The 22642-nt window shown below is 39.3% G+C and overlaps 1 protein-coding gene across 1 annotated transcript in view; it reads left to right on the plus strand.

The window, feature by feature from the left end:
• dnah7 (dynein, axonemal, heavy chain 7) overlaps window positions 1-22642 on the plus strand; it is a 288894-nt gene that overhangs the window by 118952 nt on the left and 147300 nt on the right. Inside the window, exons 31-34 of the mRNA XM_063051959.1 lie at window positions 5600-5782; window positions 6485-6661; window positions 11028-11159; window positions 18935-19156. Of these exons, the coding sequence (XP_062908029.1) occupies window positions 5600-5782; window positions 6485-6661; window positions 11028-11159; window positions 18935-19156 (714 nt within the window). The remainder of the gene's footprint in view (window positions 1-5599; window positions 5783-6484; window positions 6662-11027; window positions 11160-18934; window positions 19157-22642) is intronic.

Below are 22642 nucleotides of genomic sequence, written 5' to 3' on the forward strand. Positions count from 1 at the left end.
TTCAGTTACAGACTAGAAAAACTTAAAAGGAAATTGCCAAACAAAAGACTTGGTGCGCGTTTGTCCAGAAACATTTCCTATAGCCATACTGATGAAAGGGACGACAGCTACAATTAAATGCAATAAGGCTTGTTACTGGGCAAAAGTGAAATTTGCTGTTACCTCATTTGTTTGCCTTTACTCTTGCCATGGCTTTGTGTATTATTTTGCTGTATTTAACATGTGCAAAAAAACAAGTTACTGGGCAAAAGTGACAATTGCATGTATTGAACGTTTGCACAAGCAATACATTAATAAAGCACCTTGTTAAATGTATAAAACATGTCTGCATCAGTGTTATCTTATATTTCCATACAATGTTACATTAGGCTGTTACACATCTATTGTCAGATATTGTTGTGGTGTTGAAGGATGCGTTCAAGAAAACAATGAAATGCTGTGCTGCTGCCACCATTTTTTCTGGCATGTCATGACAGCGGTTTTAAAAATAGCCAGTTACCCCATACACACTATGCCGGATATTAGGCGTTTTCAGATTTATTCACTCTGGAGAGCATTTCTGAAAAGCTCCATTTTCGGGGGAGGAAAACACCGTTTCAATGTGGATGGAGGGTCAAAACGAAGAGAAAAAGTTTCAGTTATGGATTTATCCGGACTAATGTGGACGTAGCCTGAGGGAGCCAACAATCTAATGAAGTTAAGGAACTAAAGGAAATAGTGTTGGTAAGAAAATAGTGCTGGTATAGTTAAAGATATTTAAAGCTAAAAAAAATTACCAAAGCCTGATAATTTGCATCCCTAAGTATGAAAGGAGGGTGCTGGGAAATATTGGATGCATTGGTTGTCATTTTCCAGATGTCTATAGATCAGTAAAAATTACCTGTCATTTGGAGGATGGCAAATATGCACCACCATTTAAAATACTTGCAAGAGAGAAAATAAGAAACTGCAGATTGATTAGTTTAATGTCAATAGTGAGAAATATACTCAAATCAATTATAAAGAATGAAATGACCGAAATATGGGATGAGACAAAGTCAACATGGATTTCTGAAAGGGCAATAGAACCTGTCAGATCTGTTGGTGCTGTTTGAGGCTGCCACTAGTAGACTAAGTGAGGAAAAATCTGTAGTATGGTGTATTTGGTGTTTGATAAAGTCCTATATAAAAGGATAGTATGTAAAATGAAAGATCATGATATTGGTGTAATATATTGGAATGGGTTGAATTGGATTGAAAGTTGGTTAACAAGCGGAAAGCAAGTAGTAGGAATTTTTTTTGGTGGCAGGTAATAACTAGTTTGGTACCACATGGATCAATGCTTGAGCCTCAACTATTCACAATATATATAAAATATCTAGATGAGGGAATAGAATGCAATACTTTAAAAATTTGTTATCAGCACTAAATTAGATGTGATAAGAAATTGAGCTTGCAGAGATTTTAAGGTGACTCAAACAAATTGAATAGAAAGCAAGGCAAGGCAGATGCAATATAATGTGGATGGAAGTTATCTACTTGGAAAGCATCGACAATATGTTATTTCAATTGTGTTAAATTAGTAAAGGTTGATGCATAAAGTTACACGAAGTTCTTATTGAAAGTAAACTTCTAGGTGCTGCTAGCATTTAAGGCAAAGGGCAATTAAAAGAAGGTTTGAGTTAAAGAACAAGGATATCTTGTTGCAGTTACACTGGGCCTTGGTGAAATTATACCAGGAGTATTGTGGAGAATAAATGCAGCGCAGATTATTGTGACGTTGCGTCTGCCATCTGAGAAAGCATTAGGCTGGTTAGGCTTGTGCTGAGAAGAGCTCAGAAGAATGAAAGGTGATCTAATTGACTTTCACCAGAATTGTTTAGAATGAACCTCAGGTTACAGGACAGGAGATTGAGCAATGGGATGAGCAGAGTTATCTTCATGCAGAATGTGATGAACCCGTGGAATTTATTAATGGAGACTTGTTGAAGTCAAGTTGCTGTGTGTGGTCTATATTATGCATGTATTTATTTATCTATTATTATTAACCTCTCTACCTATTGAGATACAATGCAGAATAGGCTGTTCTAACCCTTTGAGCCATGCTGCCCAATGATTCTGTATGGATGGAGTAAACCACAGATCCTTTTGTACCAAGTTATTTTGTTGTTTCACTCCTTTTAATTTGAATAATGATTTACATTTTCACTCTTCCTTCAAAGTGGATATCCTGACACTTTTCCATCTGCCGACTTCTTGCCCATTAATTGAACCCATTTTCATTCCTTTGGAGGTTTATTGTGTCCTGGCCAATGGTTTTCTGCTTTCTGTGTTCTTTCCTTGAATAGTGGTTTTGTCTTTTCCAATTTTCCAGTATCCTGGGAATTTTAGTCACTTCCTTTGAAATCCTGGTTTGAAGGCCATCTGGTCTAGGGTTTTGTTGGCATTTTAACCCCATTAGTTTGAATAGTACTTTCTCTCAAAGATGGAGATTATTATAAATTCCTCCCATCCAATGGTCCTTGAACACTTTTTATTATTGGGATGTTTTCAGTGTCTTTTACTTTCAAGAGCAATCTAAAAACATTATTTAGAATCTCAGTTGTTTCTCTGTTTCCCATTACCCCCTCACCAGTCACGTCCTTTGGAGGACCAATATTTACTTGAACAAGTCCTTTTTTAAGTACCTGAAGAAACTTTTACTGTTTATATGCTTTTTCTAGTTTACTCTCATCGTCTTTAATTTGTTTCTCATTCTTTTCTGTTTTCTGGAAGTATTTCCAATCCTCTGTTGTTTTTGAAACATTGAATGATTTTGTTTTCAATTTGATACCATTATTAACTTCTTTAGTCCGTCACAAATTTCTTATTCTCTAATTATGTCTGAAATTCTGCCATAGGAGTACCAATTATGCTAAAAGGTACTCTTTCCTGGACAATCCTTTACTGTTACATCATTAATTATCCCTGTATTGTTCGATAATACAAGATCTAAAATAGCTTGCTTTCTGGTTGTTTCCTCGATATTCTGCTTTGAAACATCCCATATCTTAAAATTAGCTTTGTTTCTTTAATTTGTTCAACTATATCATGATTAAAGTTGCATAGGGTTATTATCTTCTTGTGTAGTCACTATTAACTGACATATTTGTCACCCCCACTACTCCTTTTACTGTTATTATTTCTTTTCTCCAAGTCTTGCAGATGATACAAAAATAGGCTATGGTGGACGGTAGTGTTGAGGAAGCAGGGATTCTGCAGAAGGAGATGGATTAGAAGAAAAAGCAGAGAAATGACAGATTGAATATAGTGTTGGGTAATTTATGGTTATGCACATTGGTAGAAGGAATAGGTTGGAGACGATTTTATAAATGGGGAGCAAATTCAGAAATCAGAGGTGCAAAGGGACTTGGGAGTCCTTGTGTGGGATTCCCTTAATGTTAATTTGCAGATTGAGTTGATGGTGAGCAAGGCAAATGCAATGTTAGCATTCATTTCGAGAGGACTAGTATATAAAAGCAAGGATGTAATGCTGAAACTTTATAAGCTATCAGTTAGGCCGGTGGTCCCCAACCACTGGGCAGTGGACTGGTACCAGGCTGCAAGGAAACGATATGATCTGGCGATATGAACCGATATGAGTCAGCTGCACCTTTCTTCATTCCCTGTCATGCCCACTGTTGAACTTGAACACACGCGAGGTCCACAAGAATATTGTCAAAATTAAACCGGTCCGCGGTGCGCAAACGGTTGGGGACCCCTGAATTAGACCACACTTGGAGTACTGTGAACAGTTTTGGACCCCTCATTTTAAAAAAAAGGTGTGCTGCCATTGAAGAGTGTCCAGAAGATGTTCCTGAGAATGATCCTGGTAATGAAGCAATTAATATATGGGGAGTGTTTGATGGTATTGGGCCTGAACTTGCTGGAATTTGGAAGAATGGGTGGGAGAAATCTTATTGAAACCTATTGAGTATTGAAGGACATAGACAGAGTGGACATGGAAAGGATGTTTCACATAGTGGGAGAGTCTAGGACCAGAGAGCACAGCCTTAGAATACAAGAACTTGGAGCAGAGATGAGGTGGAATTTCTTCTTCCAAAGGGTGGTGAATCTGTGAAAATCATTACCTCGACCGCTGTGGAGGCCAAATCAGTGGGTATATTTGAAGTGGAACTTGATAGGTTCTTGATTAGTCAGGGCATCAACGGTTATGGGGAGGAGGCAGGCAAGTGGTGTTGAGAGGGATAATAAATCAGCCATGATAGAATGGCAGAGCAGAGTCTAAGGGCCGAATAACCTAAATCTGCTTCTGTCTTATGGTCAAACTGTTTCTGAATCTTGAACTTTTGAAACAATATCATTCCTAATTAACACAGTGATATCAGCCATTATTAACAGAGTTCTCCCACCTCCTTTCCCTTTATGTTTGTCCTTTGGAAACTTCAAATGCTTGTGAGTGTCTTGTTTCCAGCTTTGGTTATCTCGCAACTAAGTTTGTATAATAGCCATTGAAACATATTCCTATTTGTGTAGCAGACTTTTATGTTTTGTTATGAATGCTGTTTTCACTCATGTAAAGAACCTTTAATTTTATCTTATCATTGTTTTCTGTTTTGAAGAGTTGCAGTTACATTGCAATTTTTGTAATTGCTTGTGAGCCCTTTCTGATATAGTTTGTTTGCAATACTCTTATTGCTGCCCTTTCTCACTGCCATCTTTCCCCCTCCAAAGTGTTCTACACTCTGAACCTTAATATCTATTTCAATCTTAGTTTTCCTGCTTATGATTCTACCCTCAGAATTTCATCCCCTCTCCCACTTCCCAAGGTCATGCACACATTGAGGTAGAACCTATAACAAGAGAAAATCTGCAGATGCTGGAAATCCAAGCAACAGACACAAATGCTGGAGGAACTCAGCATGCCAGGCACCATCTATGGAAAAAAGCACAGTTCACGTTTTGGGCCAAAACCCTTCAGCAGGACTGGAGAAAAATTGCTGAGAAACAGATTTGAAAGTGGGGGGAGAGGAGAGAGAAACACCAGGCGATAGGTGAAATTTGGAGGGGGAGGGATGAAGCAAAGAGCTAAGAAGTTGATTGGTGAAAGAGACAGAAGGCCATGGGAGAAAGGAAAAAAGGGGGGTGGGGTGGCGGGATAAGCACCAGAGGGAGATGATGGGTGGGAAAGGAGGTAACATGAGGGAAGGACAAGGAGACAAGCGGATGGATAATGGTGGAGGTAGAACCTGTATTGCCTGTAGAGTTCCCTTTTGCACCAGAAATGGCCTCAGTTGCTCAGAAATATAAAGCCCTCCCTCCTACACAATTTCTATACATCAGTCATGTCATGATTTCTATTTCTGTACTCAATAACATATGGCATTGATAGTAATTCGGAGATAGTACCTTCGGAGCCCTCCTTTTTAACCCATTTCTTAGTTCTCTAAACTGCATTCAGTACCTGATTCCTCTTTCTATTTGTATCGTTGGTAATGAATATGGACTATCATCCATGCCTGTTCATCTTCATTCAGAATGCCCTGCAGCACTTTCTCAAAGCAGCTGTAGTTAAATAGTTTATTTAAGTTTCTTACGTAAAATATGACTTGTTTGATAGACCCCAGATAGAAAATGGTTAATCTTTGATGGACCAGTTGATGCAGTCTGGATTGAGAATATGAACACTGTGTTGGATGATAACAAGAAATTATGCCTGATGAGTGGAGAAATTATTCAGATGTCTCCCCAGATGAGCCTTCTGTTTGAACCAATGGATCTGGAGGTTGCTTCACCTGCCACTGTAAGTAATCATAGATCAGATTTAAATGGAACTATAAATTGGATTCCATAATCTCGTGCTTTAAGAAAGTGTGCCTTCCAGTACTGGAATGCTTGGGACTTGTGTCTAGTACGTTCTACTCAATAAGTTAAATTTACATATTAAAAAATGCAGTATTTCCTAGCCTTCAAATCTTGTGGGTACCTTCCTTCATCGACCCAGATATGGAATTCACCTTTAGCATAACACATTTTATCAGAATTATCACTTCAGTTTCATTGCTATTGATAGAAGGTAGAAATATTTAGAGGCTAAAAATACTTGGTGGAAAATGTTATCTTTGTTCACTAACATTAAATAGGCACATGAGCATTGGCCACTGGTAGAACCTTACAATCATAGGGTCATTATTGCTATCACTCCTATTTAGTGCTAATGACCAAATAACCCATTTTGCATATTTTTGAAATAAATTTTAACTATTCTTTTGTAATAATTTCTTTACATGAATGACAAAATTATAGTAAGGATTTTCCTCTGTGCCTTTCCTAGTTCACTGACTTTGTTTGAAGTGAAGTTCAGGATACCTTTCTGTGCGTTTCTGACCAACATAGACAAAGGGATGATAGTAGTTTGAGAATATTTCTGGATATGTACTGTGATTAAGTGCTAGATTGCATTCTATATATTTTTAAAATAAAATTTCTTCATGTTAAATTGCAGGTTTCAAGATGTGGCATGGTTTACATGGAACCTCTTATGATGGGGTGGAAGCCAGTAATGGTATCTTGGATGAATAAAATGCCCGCTGGTGTTAGGCCCATGCACAAGGAATTAATTGAAGGATTGTTTGACAGAATGGTGCCAGTTTGTCTCCAATTTATTCGAAAAGCAGCTAAGGTAACAAGCTAATTAATAATCACTACCCAGCGCAAATTTCGCCATCTTCAATTTGTGTATCTACTCTATAAATAGTTATGCCTGACCTATGACAACTAGGCAAAGTTTCCACAGGAATTTGTGAAAGATTAAACAAAATGTACCAGTGGAGTTAACGTGGAAAGCTGCAGTAAATGTAGCACAAACAAGATTTCAACCAAACTTCAAGGAAGCTTATAAACTGGAGTAGCTGCAAATTGATTATGCTTGATATAACCAAGTTAACAAACGATGAGTTTGAAGTGCATCTAGAGACTTTAGTATGAGGGGTGTGTGCACTGATACTGTATGCAGGACAATCTCAGGTGGATACGCCATTCTATTATAATTCCAAGACTTAATCAGTCTGCATTAGCAGCTGTGTTTTCAGCTACCAAGGCTCCAAGCTCTGGAGTGCTTCTCCTAAATCTCAGAGACTTTAGACCCCCACTCCTGACTATCCTGCTGGCGAATGTACAGTCTCTGGAAAATAAAATTCATGATCTCAGAGCAAGGTTGCAGTACAGAGGGACATCAGCCACTGCATCGCTTTATGGAAACATGGCCTACTTCTGCCACTTTGGACACAGCACTGCAGCCTGGTAGCTTCATCATTCTTCACAAAGACAAGACAGCTCAGTCTTTTAAAGGTAGAGGGAGTGGAGTATGCTTTATGATTAACTCATCATGGTGCACAGATATGGCAATTCTGTCTCAGTCCTGTTCACCCAACCCAGAACATCTAGTGGTCAAATTTTGCCCATTTTATTTGCCAAGAGAGTTTTCTGCCATCATCCTGGTAGCAGTATGTATTCCACCTCAGGTCAATGTCAGGCACGCATTGGAGGAGCTGAGCGCCATAATCAGCAGTCATGAAACAGTACACCTGGATTCCTTCCCTATCATTGTGGGGGGTTTCCACCAGGCCAGCTTGAAGAAGTCTCTGAACAGCTACAGTCAACATATCACCTTTGCAACCAGAGCAGCCAACACTTGAACACGGTTATACCACCATCAAGAACGCTTATTGTGCCATCTCATGCCCATGCTTTGGAAACTGTGATCACCTGGCTGTACTTCTACTGCTGGAATGTGAGCAGAGGCTAAAGACTGCAGCACTAGAGATGAGGATCAAGAAAGTACATTAAAGTCAAGAGAGGCAGAGGACCGCTTACAGAACTGCTTCGAGTTGGTGGACTGGACACTATTCAGGGACTTGTCTTAGAATTTGAATGAATATGCCACAGATGTCAGCAACTTCACTGAGCCTATGTGAATGAGTGTGGGTCTTTGAGAACATACCAGGTATACCCAAACTAAAAGCAGTGGATGAACCAGGAAATTTGTAGTCTGATGAGGGTCAGATCTGTGGCATTCAAGATCAATGATCCAAAATCATACAAGGAGTCCAAGTGCGACCTACAGAAGGCTGTTTTAAGAGCAATAAAACAATTCTGATTGAAGTTAGAGATGGAATCAGATGCACGTCAGCTCCGACAGGGCTTGCAGGCCTTTATGTCTTACAAGGTGAAATGTAACATCATGAATGGCCTCAGTAGAATGGACGTGGAGAGGATGTATTCTGTGGTGGGGGAGTCTAAGACCAAGGGAGCACAGCCTCAGAATAGAGGGGTGTCTTTTTAAAATGGAGATGAGGAGGAATTTCTTTAGCCGGAGTGGTGAATCTGTGGAATTTATTGCCATAGACCACTGTGGAGGCCATGTCATTGGGTAGATTTTAAGGCAGAGGTTGATAGATTCTTGATTAGTCAGGGCATGAAGGGATTCCAGGGAGAAGGCAGGAGATTGGGGCTGAGAGGGAAAATGGATCAGCCATGATGAAATAGTGGAGCAGACTCAGTTGGGTCAAATAGCCTAATTCTGCTCCTGTATCTCATAGTCTTATGGAATGGCCATGATGCCTCACTCCCAAATGAGCTGAATGCCTTTTATGCATACTTCGAAAGGAAGACTAAAACTACGCCTGTACAAATCCCTGCATCTTCTGGCAATCCTGTGATCTGTTTTGGAGGCTGACATCAGAACATCTTTCAAGAAGTTGACCTTTGCAAGGTGTCAAACCCAGATGGTGTACCTGGTAGGGCATTGTAAACCTGTGTCAACTGACTTGCAGGAGTGTTCAAGGATATCCTCAATCTCTCACTCTGCAGTCGGAGGTTCCTGTCTGCTTCAAAAGGGTAGTGATCATACCAGTGCCCAAGAAGAGCAGGCTGAGCTTCCTCAATGACTATCGCCCAGCTGCACTCATATCTACTGCGATGAAATGCTTTGAGGCCAGAATTAACTCCTGCCTAAGCAAGGACCTGTACCTACTGCGATTTGTCTATTGCCTCAACAGGTCTACAGCAGATACAATCTCACTGGCTCTTCACACGGCCTTGGATCACATAATCAATAGCAATACCTATATCAGGCTGCTGTTTACTGATTACAGCCCAGCTTTAAACACAATCATACCCTCATTTCCAATCAACAAGCTTCAAAACCTGGACCTCTGTACCTCTCTCTGCAACTGGACCCTTGACTTCCTCACCAGGAAGCCACAGTCGGTGAGGATTGGAAATAACATGTCCTCCTCACTGATGCATCTCAAGGATGTGTCTCCACACCCATGACTGTGTTGCTAGGCACAGCTCAAATACCATCTATAATTTTGCCGATGACAGAACTATTCTTGGCAGAATTTCAGAAGGTGACAAGGAGGCATACAGGAGTGAGATGGATTATCTGGTTGAGTGGTTCACAATAACAATGTCAGTAAGACCAAGGAATTGATTGTGGACTTCAGGAAGGGGAAGCTGAGGGACCAGCAGTGGAAAAGGTGAACAGTTTTAAGTTCCTGCGTGTCACCATCTCTGAATGGATCAAAAAAAGCTGCAGAAAGGTGCAAACTCAGCCAGGTCCAACATGAGCACTAGCCCCCCCCCCCAACCCCCCAAGGATCGAGGGCACCTTCAAAATGAATGATCCAGCTATCATTAAGGAACCCCAACACTCAGGACGTGCCCTCTTCTCATTGGTAGCATCAAGGAAGGGTGTACAGGAGCATGAAGACACACACTCAATGTTTCAAAAATAGCTACTTCCCCTCCTACATCAGATTTTTGAATGGAGTATGAGCCTATGAACACTACCTCACTATCCTTTTTTTGCTCTCTTATTGCAATGCTTACTTAATTTAATATTATATATATATCTTTCTAATTGTAATTTATATTGTAAAAATTATTATGCACTGAAATGTACTGCTGCCACAAAACAACAAATTTCGCAACATGTACCATTGATTCTGATTCTGAAACTCTCCACTTCTCTATCCCTCTTCCTACTTTAAGATATTATTTGAAACTTATCCTTTCGATTCACTGGCTTGAAATGTTTTGCTGCGTGGTATGGGGGTTGTGGCCTCGTGGTGTACCATCATAAATCTAGAGACGTACTCTGCTCAGCACTGATTCAGAACAGTCAAAAGAAAGGAAGTGCAGTTTTCATCATTGCTTCAATTTTCTGTAAATACATGATTTTGATAGTATTGAAGTTGCTCAGTATGGAGGTTGCACACTGGGATTAATCAATCATTTTTCAGTAGACAGCCCATTTCACCCAGCAGGCTTCCTGAGACTATAGAAACGGGGAATGGGCCATTCAGGATATTAACTATCTATTCAATAATTGAACATAATTTCAATCTATCAAAGATATTCCCTTTGTTCTACCCACTGCTCTATCCACCTTCACAGTTACTTAGAGCAGTGTGCTTTGTTTCTTTCTCAGTTCTAATGAAGGGTCTTGAAAGTTAACTGGTTTATCTTTATACAGAATCTGTTTGACAGCTGAGTTCTTCCAGTATTTCTGTTTTTTGTTTCAGTTGTAGCATCTGCAATTTTAATTGCTTTCTATTCGGCCCTTCAAGCCTTTTTCACAATTTAATATGATCAGAGATAATTTGATACTCCCATCCCTTTCCCTGTCTTTTCCCTAAAACTTGTGATTTCCTTACTGATTTGCAATTTCAATGGACTGGGACTGAAATTTTTTTGAGGATGATTGCTCTTGGGGAGGAATTAAGCTAGAATTTCAGAGCTAATGGGAACCTAAGCAGGGTAGAAATTCAAGGGCAGAACTGAAAGAGTGCAAAAGCAGAAGCTAGGGCAAACAAGGGCAAATAGACTACAAAAAAAGGTAAATAAAAATAGCAAAAAGACAAGCTTTAAGTCATGAAGCATTCATAGTAAGGTAGATGAATTAAATTGTGTAATTTTAAATTGTGCAATACAAGTGCTAATAATGAGTAACAATGTTTTAAATTTTTCATTCCATCATATAGGAGCTAGCTCCTACTGCTGACATAGGATTAGTACGTTCACTAATGAACCTAATGGACTGTCTGATGGAAGAATTTACAGATGCAGCCAAAATCAAACAAATGAATGAACGGGATATTTGCTCATGGCTTGAGGTGGGGGCTAATATTGATGTGAATAAATATTGCATCTTTCTGAAGTATAATTTATGGAAAGATTTGGGGATATATTTATGTAGATGTTTGCAGAAAAGTTCACCAAATACTGTAATGGAAAATTGCAAATGTAAATGCCTACCCTACCGTTGCAGGCTTTCACTGTTAGTCATGCTGTGGTGCCTCCCCAGTTTGACCTCACTAACTTCCCATTCTTAGCTTCTGGATTAATCCTGATAGTTTCCCTTTACAGATTTGTGAATTCCTGGGCAACTCCACTCCCATTATTCTCCTGTTCCTAACTAAAGTCCTGAGACTGTGATTTGGGCAAGCTGACTGTCAGAAGTGCTGTAAATGTTAGAATAAGGATAAGACAAGTAGAAAAGGGTAAGAATACAGCTTGACTAAAAAGCAATTTAGTGAAAGAATTACATTTCACAGTGTCAAGCCTGTAGGGTCCAAAGGTCTTTGTCTTTCATTTTGGCTTTCTGATCTCCCTCCCAGCCACTCCTAGAATTGCTGGCTGCCTAGCCACCTAGACAAGCTTATCCTGCAATAGATGCTGCAGCAGACCAAAGCAATCATATAACTGTACCGAATCAGTACATGTGTGCTGCACTAACGGATGTGTATTGGTTTAAAATAGTTTACCGTTAAAATGCTCCATATACATAATTTAAGTGTTGTTTAAGTCTTCCAATTTTGGCAAATCATTGCAATAAGTGAGTAGTATATAGTACTTTTCTACAATACTGCCTGTCTTGTCTGCAGCTCTTTGAAGTTTACCCTACAATTTCTACAGAGATTTAATGTAATATAATAAAAAATACATAAGAAAAATAACAGAGAAATATGCACATTTATTTTACTTAGTTTGCTTTCTTTTTATGTAAAGTTATGTTTCAGGCATTTAATTTATCAGTAATAGTTAATTTTAAGGTATTCAATATATTTGAACTACTTTCTTACCCTGATGTTAGTCTATATTTCACTGATGCACTCAGTGCCACTTTATTAGGTAACTCCTGTACCTAATAAAGTGGCCACTGAGTGTATGTTCTTGTTCTTCTGTTGCTGTAACCTATCTAATTCAGGGTTTGACGTGTTGTGCATTCAGAGATGCTGTTCTGCATACCATGTGGTTATTTGAGTTACTATTGTCTTCCTGTCAGCTTGAACCAGCCTGGCCATTCTTCTCTGACCTCTCTGACCATTGAGTGAGTAGTAGTTTTGCCCACAGAACTGCTGCTCACTTGATGTTTTTTTTTGGCATCTTTTCTTTGTAAACTTTAGAGTCTGTTACGCATGAAAATGCCAGGAAATATAGCAACCTCTAAGATACTCAACCCATCAAGTCTGGCACCAACAGTCATTCCACAGTCAAAGTCACTTAGATCACACTTCTTCCCCATTCTGATGTTTGGTTTGAACAATAACTGAACAGCTTGACCAGGTGTGCATGCTTTTATGCTTTGACTTGCTGCAGCATGATTGGCTGATTAGATATTTGCATTAATGAGCAGGCATACAGGTGAATCAAATAAAGTGGCCCCCAAGAATATAATGAACGAAAAACAGCAGTTTTTTGAATTGGCTGGGAGTGAGTGAGTGAGTGAGTGAGTGAGTGAGTGAGTGAGTGAGTGAGTGAGTGAGTGACAGACAGTGGAGAGACTGGGGCGTTGGAACTGCTGGGTGTTGTGGGGGACATTCTGTGGGAATATTGACCGACGGCCTGTATAGGTCCGGAACGATATTCGTACACGGTTCCTTGCAAACTCGAATAGGATGGTAGGGAGGGAGACTGATGGTGACAGCAACAGCACGGAGTTTGAGTGGGGAGAGGGACTAAGGACAGGAAGGTGAAGGGTCAGAAGTGAAAGAAAGGAGTTGGGTCTAATGTAGGTGGATCAGAACATGAGGGAAGAGAAGTTGAGGAGAAGGGCCTGAGGGTAAAATTGCTAAATGTAGTGGTAAGATTTGAGGGGGAAGGCGGAGTAAAGAAAATCAATCCGCTTAAGCTAACAAAAATCATCAGAGGGCAAGTAGGGGAAGTGAATCATGTGAGAATTTTAGGAAATGGAAACCTGCTGATAGGATGGAGATGGAGAAGGCAATAAAGGTGACTAATGTTGGGAAAGTCAAAGTGTCCAGGGTTGTAAGAGTTGGAGCACAAAGGGTCAATGGTTGCAAGGGAGTGATATCCGGGGTTCCCATCAGTGTTAATATGAAGGAGCTCGTGGAGAACTTGAGGGTGAGGAATGGTTCAGTGAAGAGTGTGAAAAGAATGACAAGGGGAGCAGAGAAAAGGGAGACTGAAACCGTTCTGGTAGAGTTTGAGGATAAGGTGCCTCCAAAGGAGTTTTATTTTGGATTTCTAAGATAGTGTAAGAGAATATATATTAAAACCTATGAGGTGTTTCAATTGCCAGGAGTCTGGGCATGTGGCCAAACTGTGCAAAGGAAAGAGTAGATGTGCAAGGTGTGGTGGGGAACATGAATACGGAAAATGTGGAGAGGAAGTGAGACCAAAGTGCTGTAATTGTGGAGGTAACCATAGTGTAGCGTACTGGGGATGTGAAGTGTTGAAAAAAGAGGTAGAGGTGCAGCAGATAAGGGTGAAGCAGTCATATGCTGAGGCAGTCAAGTTGGCAGGACAGAAGAAAATGAATGAGGGAGGATGTAGTAAGGAGCAAGCGACAGCTAAAGAAAGGCAAGATAAGAAGAATGCATGGATAGAGAAGAAGAAATTGGTGACCTTTATAGCAGGAGTGGTAAACGCAACTTATGAGATCAAATCTAAAACTGAAAGGATTCAGATTATTGTGAAAGCTGCAGAGTGCCATTTGGATATAATAGGATTAAAATGGGAAGAAGTAAACAATGAACTCAGGGTACAGTCAAGTCAGGAGACAGTATGTGTGGGTTGATATTACTAATAATTTTACTTCAATGGAATGCAAGAAGCCTGATTGCTAATGGACAAGATTTCAAGCAGTTTATAGCTAGTAGGAGAGAAAAGCCAGATATTGTGTGTATCCAGGAGACCTGGTTAAAACCTAATTTGGATTTTGTTTTATATAGTTATGTGGCAGTAAGGCCAGACAGGAGAGAGGGGGGAGGAGGAAGATGTGCAACTTATGTAAAGCAAGGTATTCCTTATAGAATACTAGGTATAGGAAGTGAACAAGAGTATATGGTAGTAAAGGTGTGGGCTGAAAGGAAAGAGTTGGTGATTGTGAGTTATTATAATCCATGCAAAAGACTAGAGTTAAACAAGCTTGAGGAGATAGAAGGGCAGAATAGTAGTAATGTTGTTTGGTGTGGTGATTTTAAAGGACATAATGTATTATGGGGGACTGACAGAACAGACATCAATGATCGGGTAATAGAGGAGTTGCTAGATGAGAAATATTTAGTGTGCCTAAATGATGGCAGTCTTACATTAGTATCAAACTCCATTGCATCAGTGTGTGATTGGTTAGTGTACCAAGAAGGAACTGTAGGGAGTGATCATTACCCAATCTGGTGCAAGATAAATATTTCTGCCTCATTGGTCACAGAGAATACAGGTGGGAAATGGATCCTTGAGAAAGCCAATTGGGAGAAATTTCCAGAAAAATGTGATAGATATCTAAGTCAGGTCAGTGATGGAATGGACATAAAAACACTCGACGCATATTAAAACAAGGTATAATATCAGCTGCATTAGAACCCATTCCTGAAAGTAAAGGAAGAACAAAGTAGAGAATAATACCATGGTGGAATGATAATTGTAAGGAAGCAGTGAGAAATAGAAATAAGGCATTTAAACTGGTTAAAAGAACTCATAACTTCCAACATATGATTCAGTACAAACAATTTCAGGCAGTAGTAAGGAGGACAATGCTAAAAGGACGCACTGGAGAAAGTAACACACATCAAAGTTGCTGGTGAACGCAGCAGGCCAGGCAGCATCTATAGGAAGAGGCGCAGTCGACGTTTCAGGCCGAGACCCTTCGTCAGGACTAACTGAAGGAGAAAGTATTGTGATTCAATCGGAAGCACAGCTCAAGTAGGAGAGGTGTGGGGGATGATAAAAAGGATGGGAGGGGACAGGAGAGAGTGGAGGTACCCAGTTCTGGTTGATGGAAATGTGACTGCAGTAGCAAATAAAGAAAAGGCAGAGTTGTTGGCAAACACTTTTGTTATGGTACATAGTTCCGATAATTTGTCTGAGAAGGGAAGAAGGGGTAGAGAGAGAACAAAAGCTGAAAATATGGAGGCTTTACGTAGGAAAACTAAACTTGATGGTGTGCAAGATGTCCCTTTCAGCATGGGAGAAAGGCACTAGGTAAAACAGGAAAGACTGCACCAGGTAAAGATGAAATATGTTATAGTTTGATAAAACACTTGAGTGAAGGAAGTCTGGAGAAATTACTGCTTCTGTATAACAAAGTCTGGGATGAAGGGAGAATACCAGGGAGTGGAAAGAGGCAATAATTATTCCAATAAGGAAACCTGGAAAAGATGTCAGCAGGCCAGGAAACTACAGGCCTTGATGTCACATGTATGTAAACTTATGGAACGTATGATAAATGAGAGGTTAGTGTACTTCTTGGAAAGTAGAGGTATGGTGGGGTATCAAAGCGGGTTCAGGAAAGGAAGGAATACTATGAATCCAGTGTTGTGTCTAGAGGACGAAATGAGAAAAGTTCAAGTAAATAAAGAGATAGTGGTTGCAGTTTTTTTTGATGTTGAGAAAGCTTATGATATGTTATGGAAAGAGGGGCTCCTAATCAAGCTACATTTAATGGGAATCGGGGTGGGGGGGCGATGTTCAATTGGGTTAAGAACTTTCTAAATGGGAGAACTATTCAGGTGACGATAGGATCAGAGCTATCAAACCAGTATGTTGTAGAAAACGGGACGCCTCAGGGGAGTGTAGTGAGTCCAACTCTATTTTCCATTTTGATAAATGATATATTTGTAAATATTCCAACAGAGGTAGGGAAGTCATTGTTTGCAGATGACGGGGCTTTGTGGAAAAGAGGGAGAAGTATTGAACATATAGTTACAAAAATGCAAGATAGAATTAATCAAGTTGAAGAGTGTGGGACAAAATGGGGTGATAAATTTTCAGTGGAGAAGACAAAAGCCATGTTCTTTACAAGGAAAAAGCTCAGGGGACTTAATTTGAATCTGTATGGAAGTAACCTGGAGAGAGTTGAAAGTTTTCGGTTTTTGGGAGTGCACTTTGACTTGAGATTAACATGGAGATAACATATTAGATATGTAGTTACTAAATGTAATAATGTGACAATTGTCATGAGGTGTCTTGCTGGATTGGAATGGGGTGCTGATTTTGCATCACTGGAGTATATTTATGTAGCATTAATAAGATCAAGATTAGACTATGGAAGTATTGTATATGGGTCAGCAGCAAAATCTGTGCTAGCAGAACTGGAATATCGTGCAAGCTCGGGCTCTATGGGTGTGCTTGGGAGCGGTTAGAACTTCCCCAGTGTGTGCACTGCAAATTGAAGCAAATGAAATGCCATTGGGGCTGCGGCGTAAACAGCTGGAGGCCAATTACTGGATTAACTTGAGGGGGCATGGTGATTGCCATCCTACAAAAAGGGTGTTGCAGACATGCTGGGAGAATGAGAGGATGCAAAAAGAAAGTTTTGGCTGGACAGGAGAGCAAACAGCAAAAGATATGGGTGTATACGATAAAGAGTTTTGTCCAAGTGTGGTGTGGCCTGTCAGACCTTTCTGGGTATTAGAAAATCCCTTTGTAGGTTTGGAATTGCTTAAGATTAAACACAGTAATAAGACAGCTGATATACTCAGTGAACATCATAGTTATAGGGAATGTAAATATAAAGACATACAGATTTTTACAGATGGATCAAAGGATCCAGAAACAGGTGCAACAGGGTCTGCAATTATGCCAAGTTATCAAGTGGAAACTAGCAAGAGAATACCTGATTGTTTGAGTGTATATGCAGTTGAAATGTTTGCCATATTGTTAGCACTAGAATGGAGTGAGCAGGTTGATTGTAATAATATTGTGATATGTAGCGATTCTGTATTGGCCCTTGCAAGCATTAAGGCGGGTACAGGTAGAGGTCAGCAGGATATGCTTTATGAAATCTTGTTTGCAAATTCAAGACTGGCTCGACAAGGCGAAAATATCGCATTCATGTGGGTTCCAGCACATTCAGGTATTATGGGAAATGAGACCGCAGATAAGCTGGCAAAAGCAGCAGTCAAAAAAGGATCTATAGAAGTCAATAATAAACTATCAAAATCAGAGGGGAAGAGCATAGTGTGGAGAAGGATAAATCAACAGTGGCAGCAGTATTGGGATAGAGCAATAAAAGGAAGACATTTACATTCAATTCAGAACAGAGTAGATATAGGAAGAAGTAGGGGAGTAAAGTGGAAGGAGCAAGTAATTATAAATAGACTGAGAATTGGGCACAGCAACCTTAATGGCACTCTGGCCATCATAAATAAACATCCAACAGGTTTTTGCGATCTATGTCAGGAGACTGAAACAGTATAGCATATCCTTATTTCATGCAAGAAATTTTCACAGGAAGGACAACAAATGTTACGACAATTACGCAAAATCGGACTGGTAGAGAACAGTATTAAAGGTTTATTGGAATGTGGGGAGAGCGATCGGGGAGGAAATGGGTGTTTAGTTTTTTAAGGGCGACGGGACTGGAAAGACGGCTTTAAAGTGAACGGACAATGAGGGACAATAAATCCTGAAGATGGCAGTAATGCAACAGTGTGGATGCCAACAGCCGTAAAAACTCAAGGAAGAATATAATGAAGGAAAAACAGCAGTTTCTTGAATCAGCAGTCCAGGTGTCAGAGCTAGATTCTCCTATTGTACATTTACAAAATTTTAATTTCATATGCCTAAAAATGGCATAAATTTTCTGTAATTTGACTGCTTTTGCTTAATTGCAAAGTACATAGTAATATGCTAAACAGTCTCTTTAAATGCATCATTTGTCTATTTAAAAGTTAAAAATGTATTATAATTCAAAGATTCATAATTATTGAGTCACCCTTTGGTGATCTTGCATGTTGTTAGATTTTTGCGGGCTCTATACAATTTTCAGTTCATTATCTCAGTCCTTGTTCCAAATAGTCATTTGACACTAAGAACCACCGTGCTTTACAGTTGAGTGAAGGACCTGTTACCTGTTACCATTTCTGGTTTACTTAATACATTACTTGTCCTGTCTCAATTCATAAGGTAGCAGGATAAACACTTCCATTGTATTTGCTCTATTAATGCCCCCCAAAAAATTATTAAGTGAAAAACAATAATATCAGATTAACACAGAATTAGAAACTATCATTAATTTCACAAACTGAAATTTAATGTGACCTCAAAATTATCCTATACTTCAGGAAGATCATTAAAAGATCATTAAATCACCTATGTGCCTGAAATCAATGCCTTTTCTTGCTCTACGGCCGTCCCCAGTAGACAAAGTGCAAGATATTTTGTGTGTAATGCAACAAACAGGTCTTATGTGAAAAATACACACAAAAGACTTCACTGGATTTGTCATTGTGAAGGTAATGAAACATTAATGAATATATGTAAGTTCGGGATCATGGGATACTGATTACAGGCCTCAGCTACTTTGTGAAGGTTGGCTTCTTTTCTACTGGGATAGTTGTTCATGAAAATTAATTTCATGCAAATGATATCAAAGTGAGTGTCACATGCTAGTTTCTTCTTCTCACTGTTGTTTTTATGCTTATAGGGAATTTTCCTATTTTCATTAATTTGGTCCATTGGTGCTACCTCCATGGAGGAAGATCGATTGAAGTTTGATAAACTTGTACGCGAGATAACTGATGGACCTCTTACTGAAGACACAAGAACGCTATTCAATTTATTTATCCAGGTTGATTCTCCAGCAAAACTTCCCACTGTTCCAATTCCCAGCGAGGGAACTATTTATGACTATATGTTCATTAAAGAGGTATGTATAGACAGGTTGCAAATTAAAAGTAAAATCACATTCACTAACATTTACAAATGGGACCTCCTCATTTTCCTCACTTTCCTTGCCTTTTCATTCTTGTTATGCCAAAATGCTTCTGGAAGTCAGAGGAGTGGAGAGATAATGTGTCCCTAGGCATTGCTTTGTTCACTTTCTGGGAGCAGCTGTAATAAATGAGGTGGGATTACAGACTGGAAGTCGCAGTAATAGGGTGGGGGTTGGTCAATGCAAAGAGTGTTAAGGAGGTTCTTCAATGCAGAGTCATAGAATCACACCTGTTTGTACTGGACCCAGTAAGAATGCTTACCATCTGTATTCTGGGTGATCCCTGGGACTGGTTTTCTTTAGTGCAACTGTCATCTTTGCCTGGTGCCTTTAACTATAATGGTGAACAGTGCATTTCCAACTGGAAATGTACAGTATAATTATTTCCTTTCTACAATAATAATCTATTATGTAATTTGAGAGAAATAAGTGTGCAGATAAATTTCTAACTTCTTATCTTCAATCACGTAATGACCAATGATTGAAAAATATGTAGATTGGAAGGAGAAAGCATCTATGTATCAATATCTTAATAATGAAGCTGTATGTAATGGCAGTTCTGTAGTTCGCTAAACTGGGGATGATTGGGCTATTCTCCTTCAATCAAACTTGATGATTATGGTATTGCAAGTGACAACAATAAACTTCACACACATAATTAATTTTTAACTATTCCCCAATAGCTGTATGTATCCTGACAAATTAAGTTGTCTTGCTTTTAGGGGTGATTACCCTAGTTTTCATTTACTCCACTTTTTTAACAGTCTCTAATCTTTCTCACCAAATTGGCTTTGTACATTATACATATTATTGTTTGCTCTGTTAGATAATAATAAAGCAGATATTGTGATTAAAATCACAATAACTTTATAATTTTACTAAATAATGCAGGAATTTGTGGGGAAAAATGAACTATCTAAGAATAGAAATTGAAAGCCAAAAAAGAAAACTGCTGGAGGAAGTCCACCTTCCACCATTTTGTACACAGATGCTACAAGGTGTCCAAATGTAGGTGGAAAGGGAGACAGGATAGAGTCGAGGTATGAGGAGGTAAGTGCAGTGGAGCAGGGGCAGATAGAAGCAATAGGCCTACCTGAAGAGTCCTCTTTATGGATCTTGGTTAAGAGGCAGAAGTGTGCACTGTAGGATTGGGGCACTATCAGAGTCATAGAGCAATACAGGATGGGTGCAAGCCCGTTGGGCCAAAAAGTTGATGCTGATCAGGGTGCCCACCGTGCTAAACCCAATTTCAGGCTTTTGGCCCATATCCTTCTAAGTTCCTCCTGTCCATGTCCCCATCAAAGTGCTTCTTAAATGATACTATCATACCTGCCTCAACTATTTCCTTTGGCAGCTCATTTCATGTACTCACCATCCTCTGTGTATGTCCCTCAGGTCCCTTTTAAATCTTTCACTTTCAATCTAAATTTGTGTCCCTAAATTTGGACTCCCCTACCCGGGTGAAAAGGCTATTTTCATTTTGCAATTCCAAACATGCATTCTTTGCTCCAAGGAATAAAGATCTAGCTTGGCCAATCTCACCCTACAATTCAGGCCCTGTGGTCCTGGCAATATTCTTGTATATCTTATCTGCACTCTTAACAACTCAATGACATTTTTTCTGACGACACCTGGCCAAATCTGAGTACAATATTCCAAATGTGGCCTCACTGTTGTCTTGTACAACAGGAGCAGGAGAAGAATATTCCAACTCTAATACTCAGTGCCTTGACTAATGAAGGCCAACATGCTAAATGCCTTTTTCACCATCATGTCTACCTGAGATGCTACTTTCAATGAAATATGTGCTTACTTCTAGGTCCCTCTGTTCTTTTACACTCCCTATTCTATTACCATTCATAATATACTGTAAGTCCTTTGTTGGCTTGACCTTCCAAAATGCACGAACTTACATTTAGCTGCATTGAAATCTGTTTGCCACTCCTTGGCCCATTTCCCTAACTGATCAAGATCCCCTGTTATCTATGATAATCACCTTCACTATAAACTACACCTCCTAATTTCATGTCATCCACAAACTTACAAATCAAGCCGTGCATTTGATTTCAAATTATTGATATAAAATGACACATAACAAAGGTCCAACAATGACCTCTGATGCACACCACTGGTCACCAGCCTCCTTTCCAAGAATTAATCTTCACTACTCTCTACTTCCTACTTCTGAGCCAAATTTGAATCCACCTAACTAGCTGTCCCTGAATTCTATGGGACCAAACCTTCCAGTACAGGCTACCAAATGCGACCTTGTTAAAGCCTTGCTAAAGTCCAGATAGACAACATCCAATTGGCAAGTAGAGGGCCAGAAAGTGGCTTCCACAGTTGCTGCCTAACCCACTGAGTCCTTCCAGCAGTTTGTTTTTTGCTCCTGATTGCAACATCTGCAGCCTCTTGTGTCTTATTACTGGAGAAGATACCTATGCAGTCTGTAATTTACATTAATTTTAGTGCATTGCAGCCTACATGCCCACAATGAACTATTATTTTTGGTATTGGTTACCAATATCAATTAATTATTATTTTTGGTCTGCACTCCATTCTACGGTTTTAAAATATTGCCAATTGGTATAAGAGACCTATAAAAGGTTGCATTTAAGGTGAGTTAGATGGTATGAATGTACTGAGAATATGCTAGGAACTGCTTGAAGAAAGGAGAAAAAGATGAAAATAATTAAGAAGTCCTGTTACACCCCCGGTGAGAGAAAAAGCATTAACATTTCAGATTATCAGTTCTAGAAAGAGTTGTTGATCAAAGAAGTTTTAAGATGCAGTGATTGTTGTTGAGAGAAGTTGCCAAATCAAAGAACTTTTGGTTCATAAGATATGGGAACCCAATCAGGCTATTTGGCTCATACAGTTTCTCTGCCAATTAATCATGGCTAGTGTTTTTTCAACCCTATTTTCCTGCCTTCTCTTCGTAACCCTTAACTCCCAGACTAATCAAGAACATATCAATCTCTGTCTTAAATATATCTAATGACGTGGCCACCACAGCTCCCTTTGGCATAAATTCCATGAATTCACCACCTCTGACTGAAAATAATATCATTTTCTTCTGAGTTTTAAAGCCTTTATTCTGAGAATTTGAAGCCTGTAATAGGGGAGCAAAACAGAGGAGATTAAATTATATATGGTGGTTATTAATATGAAAAAGGATGGCAATAGAAACAAAAAAAATAGGAGCACATGAATATAAACAGAATGCTGGGACTATTAATCAGAATAACATAAATGAGATCGAAATTGAAGTGGGATGGAGATAGATGATCAAAATCTTGGAGGACTTCTAATGACTAAATGCAGATAGTCATCAAATTCATCATCTGGTTTATATTGGAGATATTCAGTGGAGAAGAGATCACAGTGTGCTTAGTATCTGCATTATACTATTTCACCTGT

Source organism: Mobula hypostoma, chromosome 6 (assembly GCF_963921235.1).
Source record: "Mobula hypostoma chromosome 6, sMobHyp1.1, whole genome shotgun sequence".
NCBI classification, from domain to species: Eukaryota; Metazoa; Chordata; class Chondrichthyes; order Myliobatiformes; family Myliobatidae; genus Mobula; species Mobula hypostoma.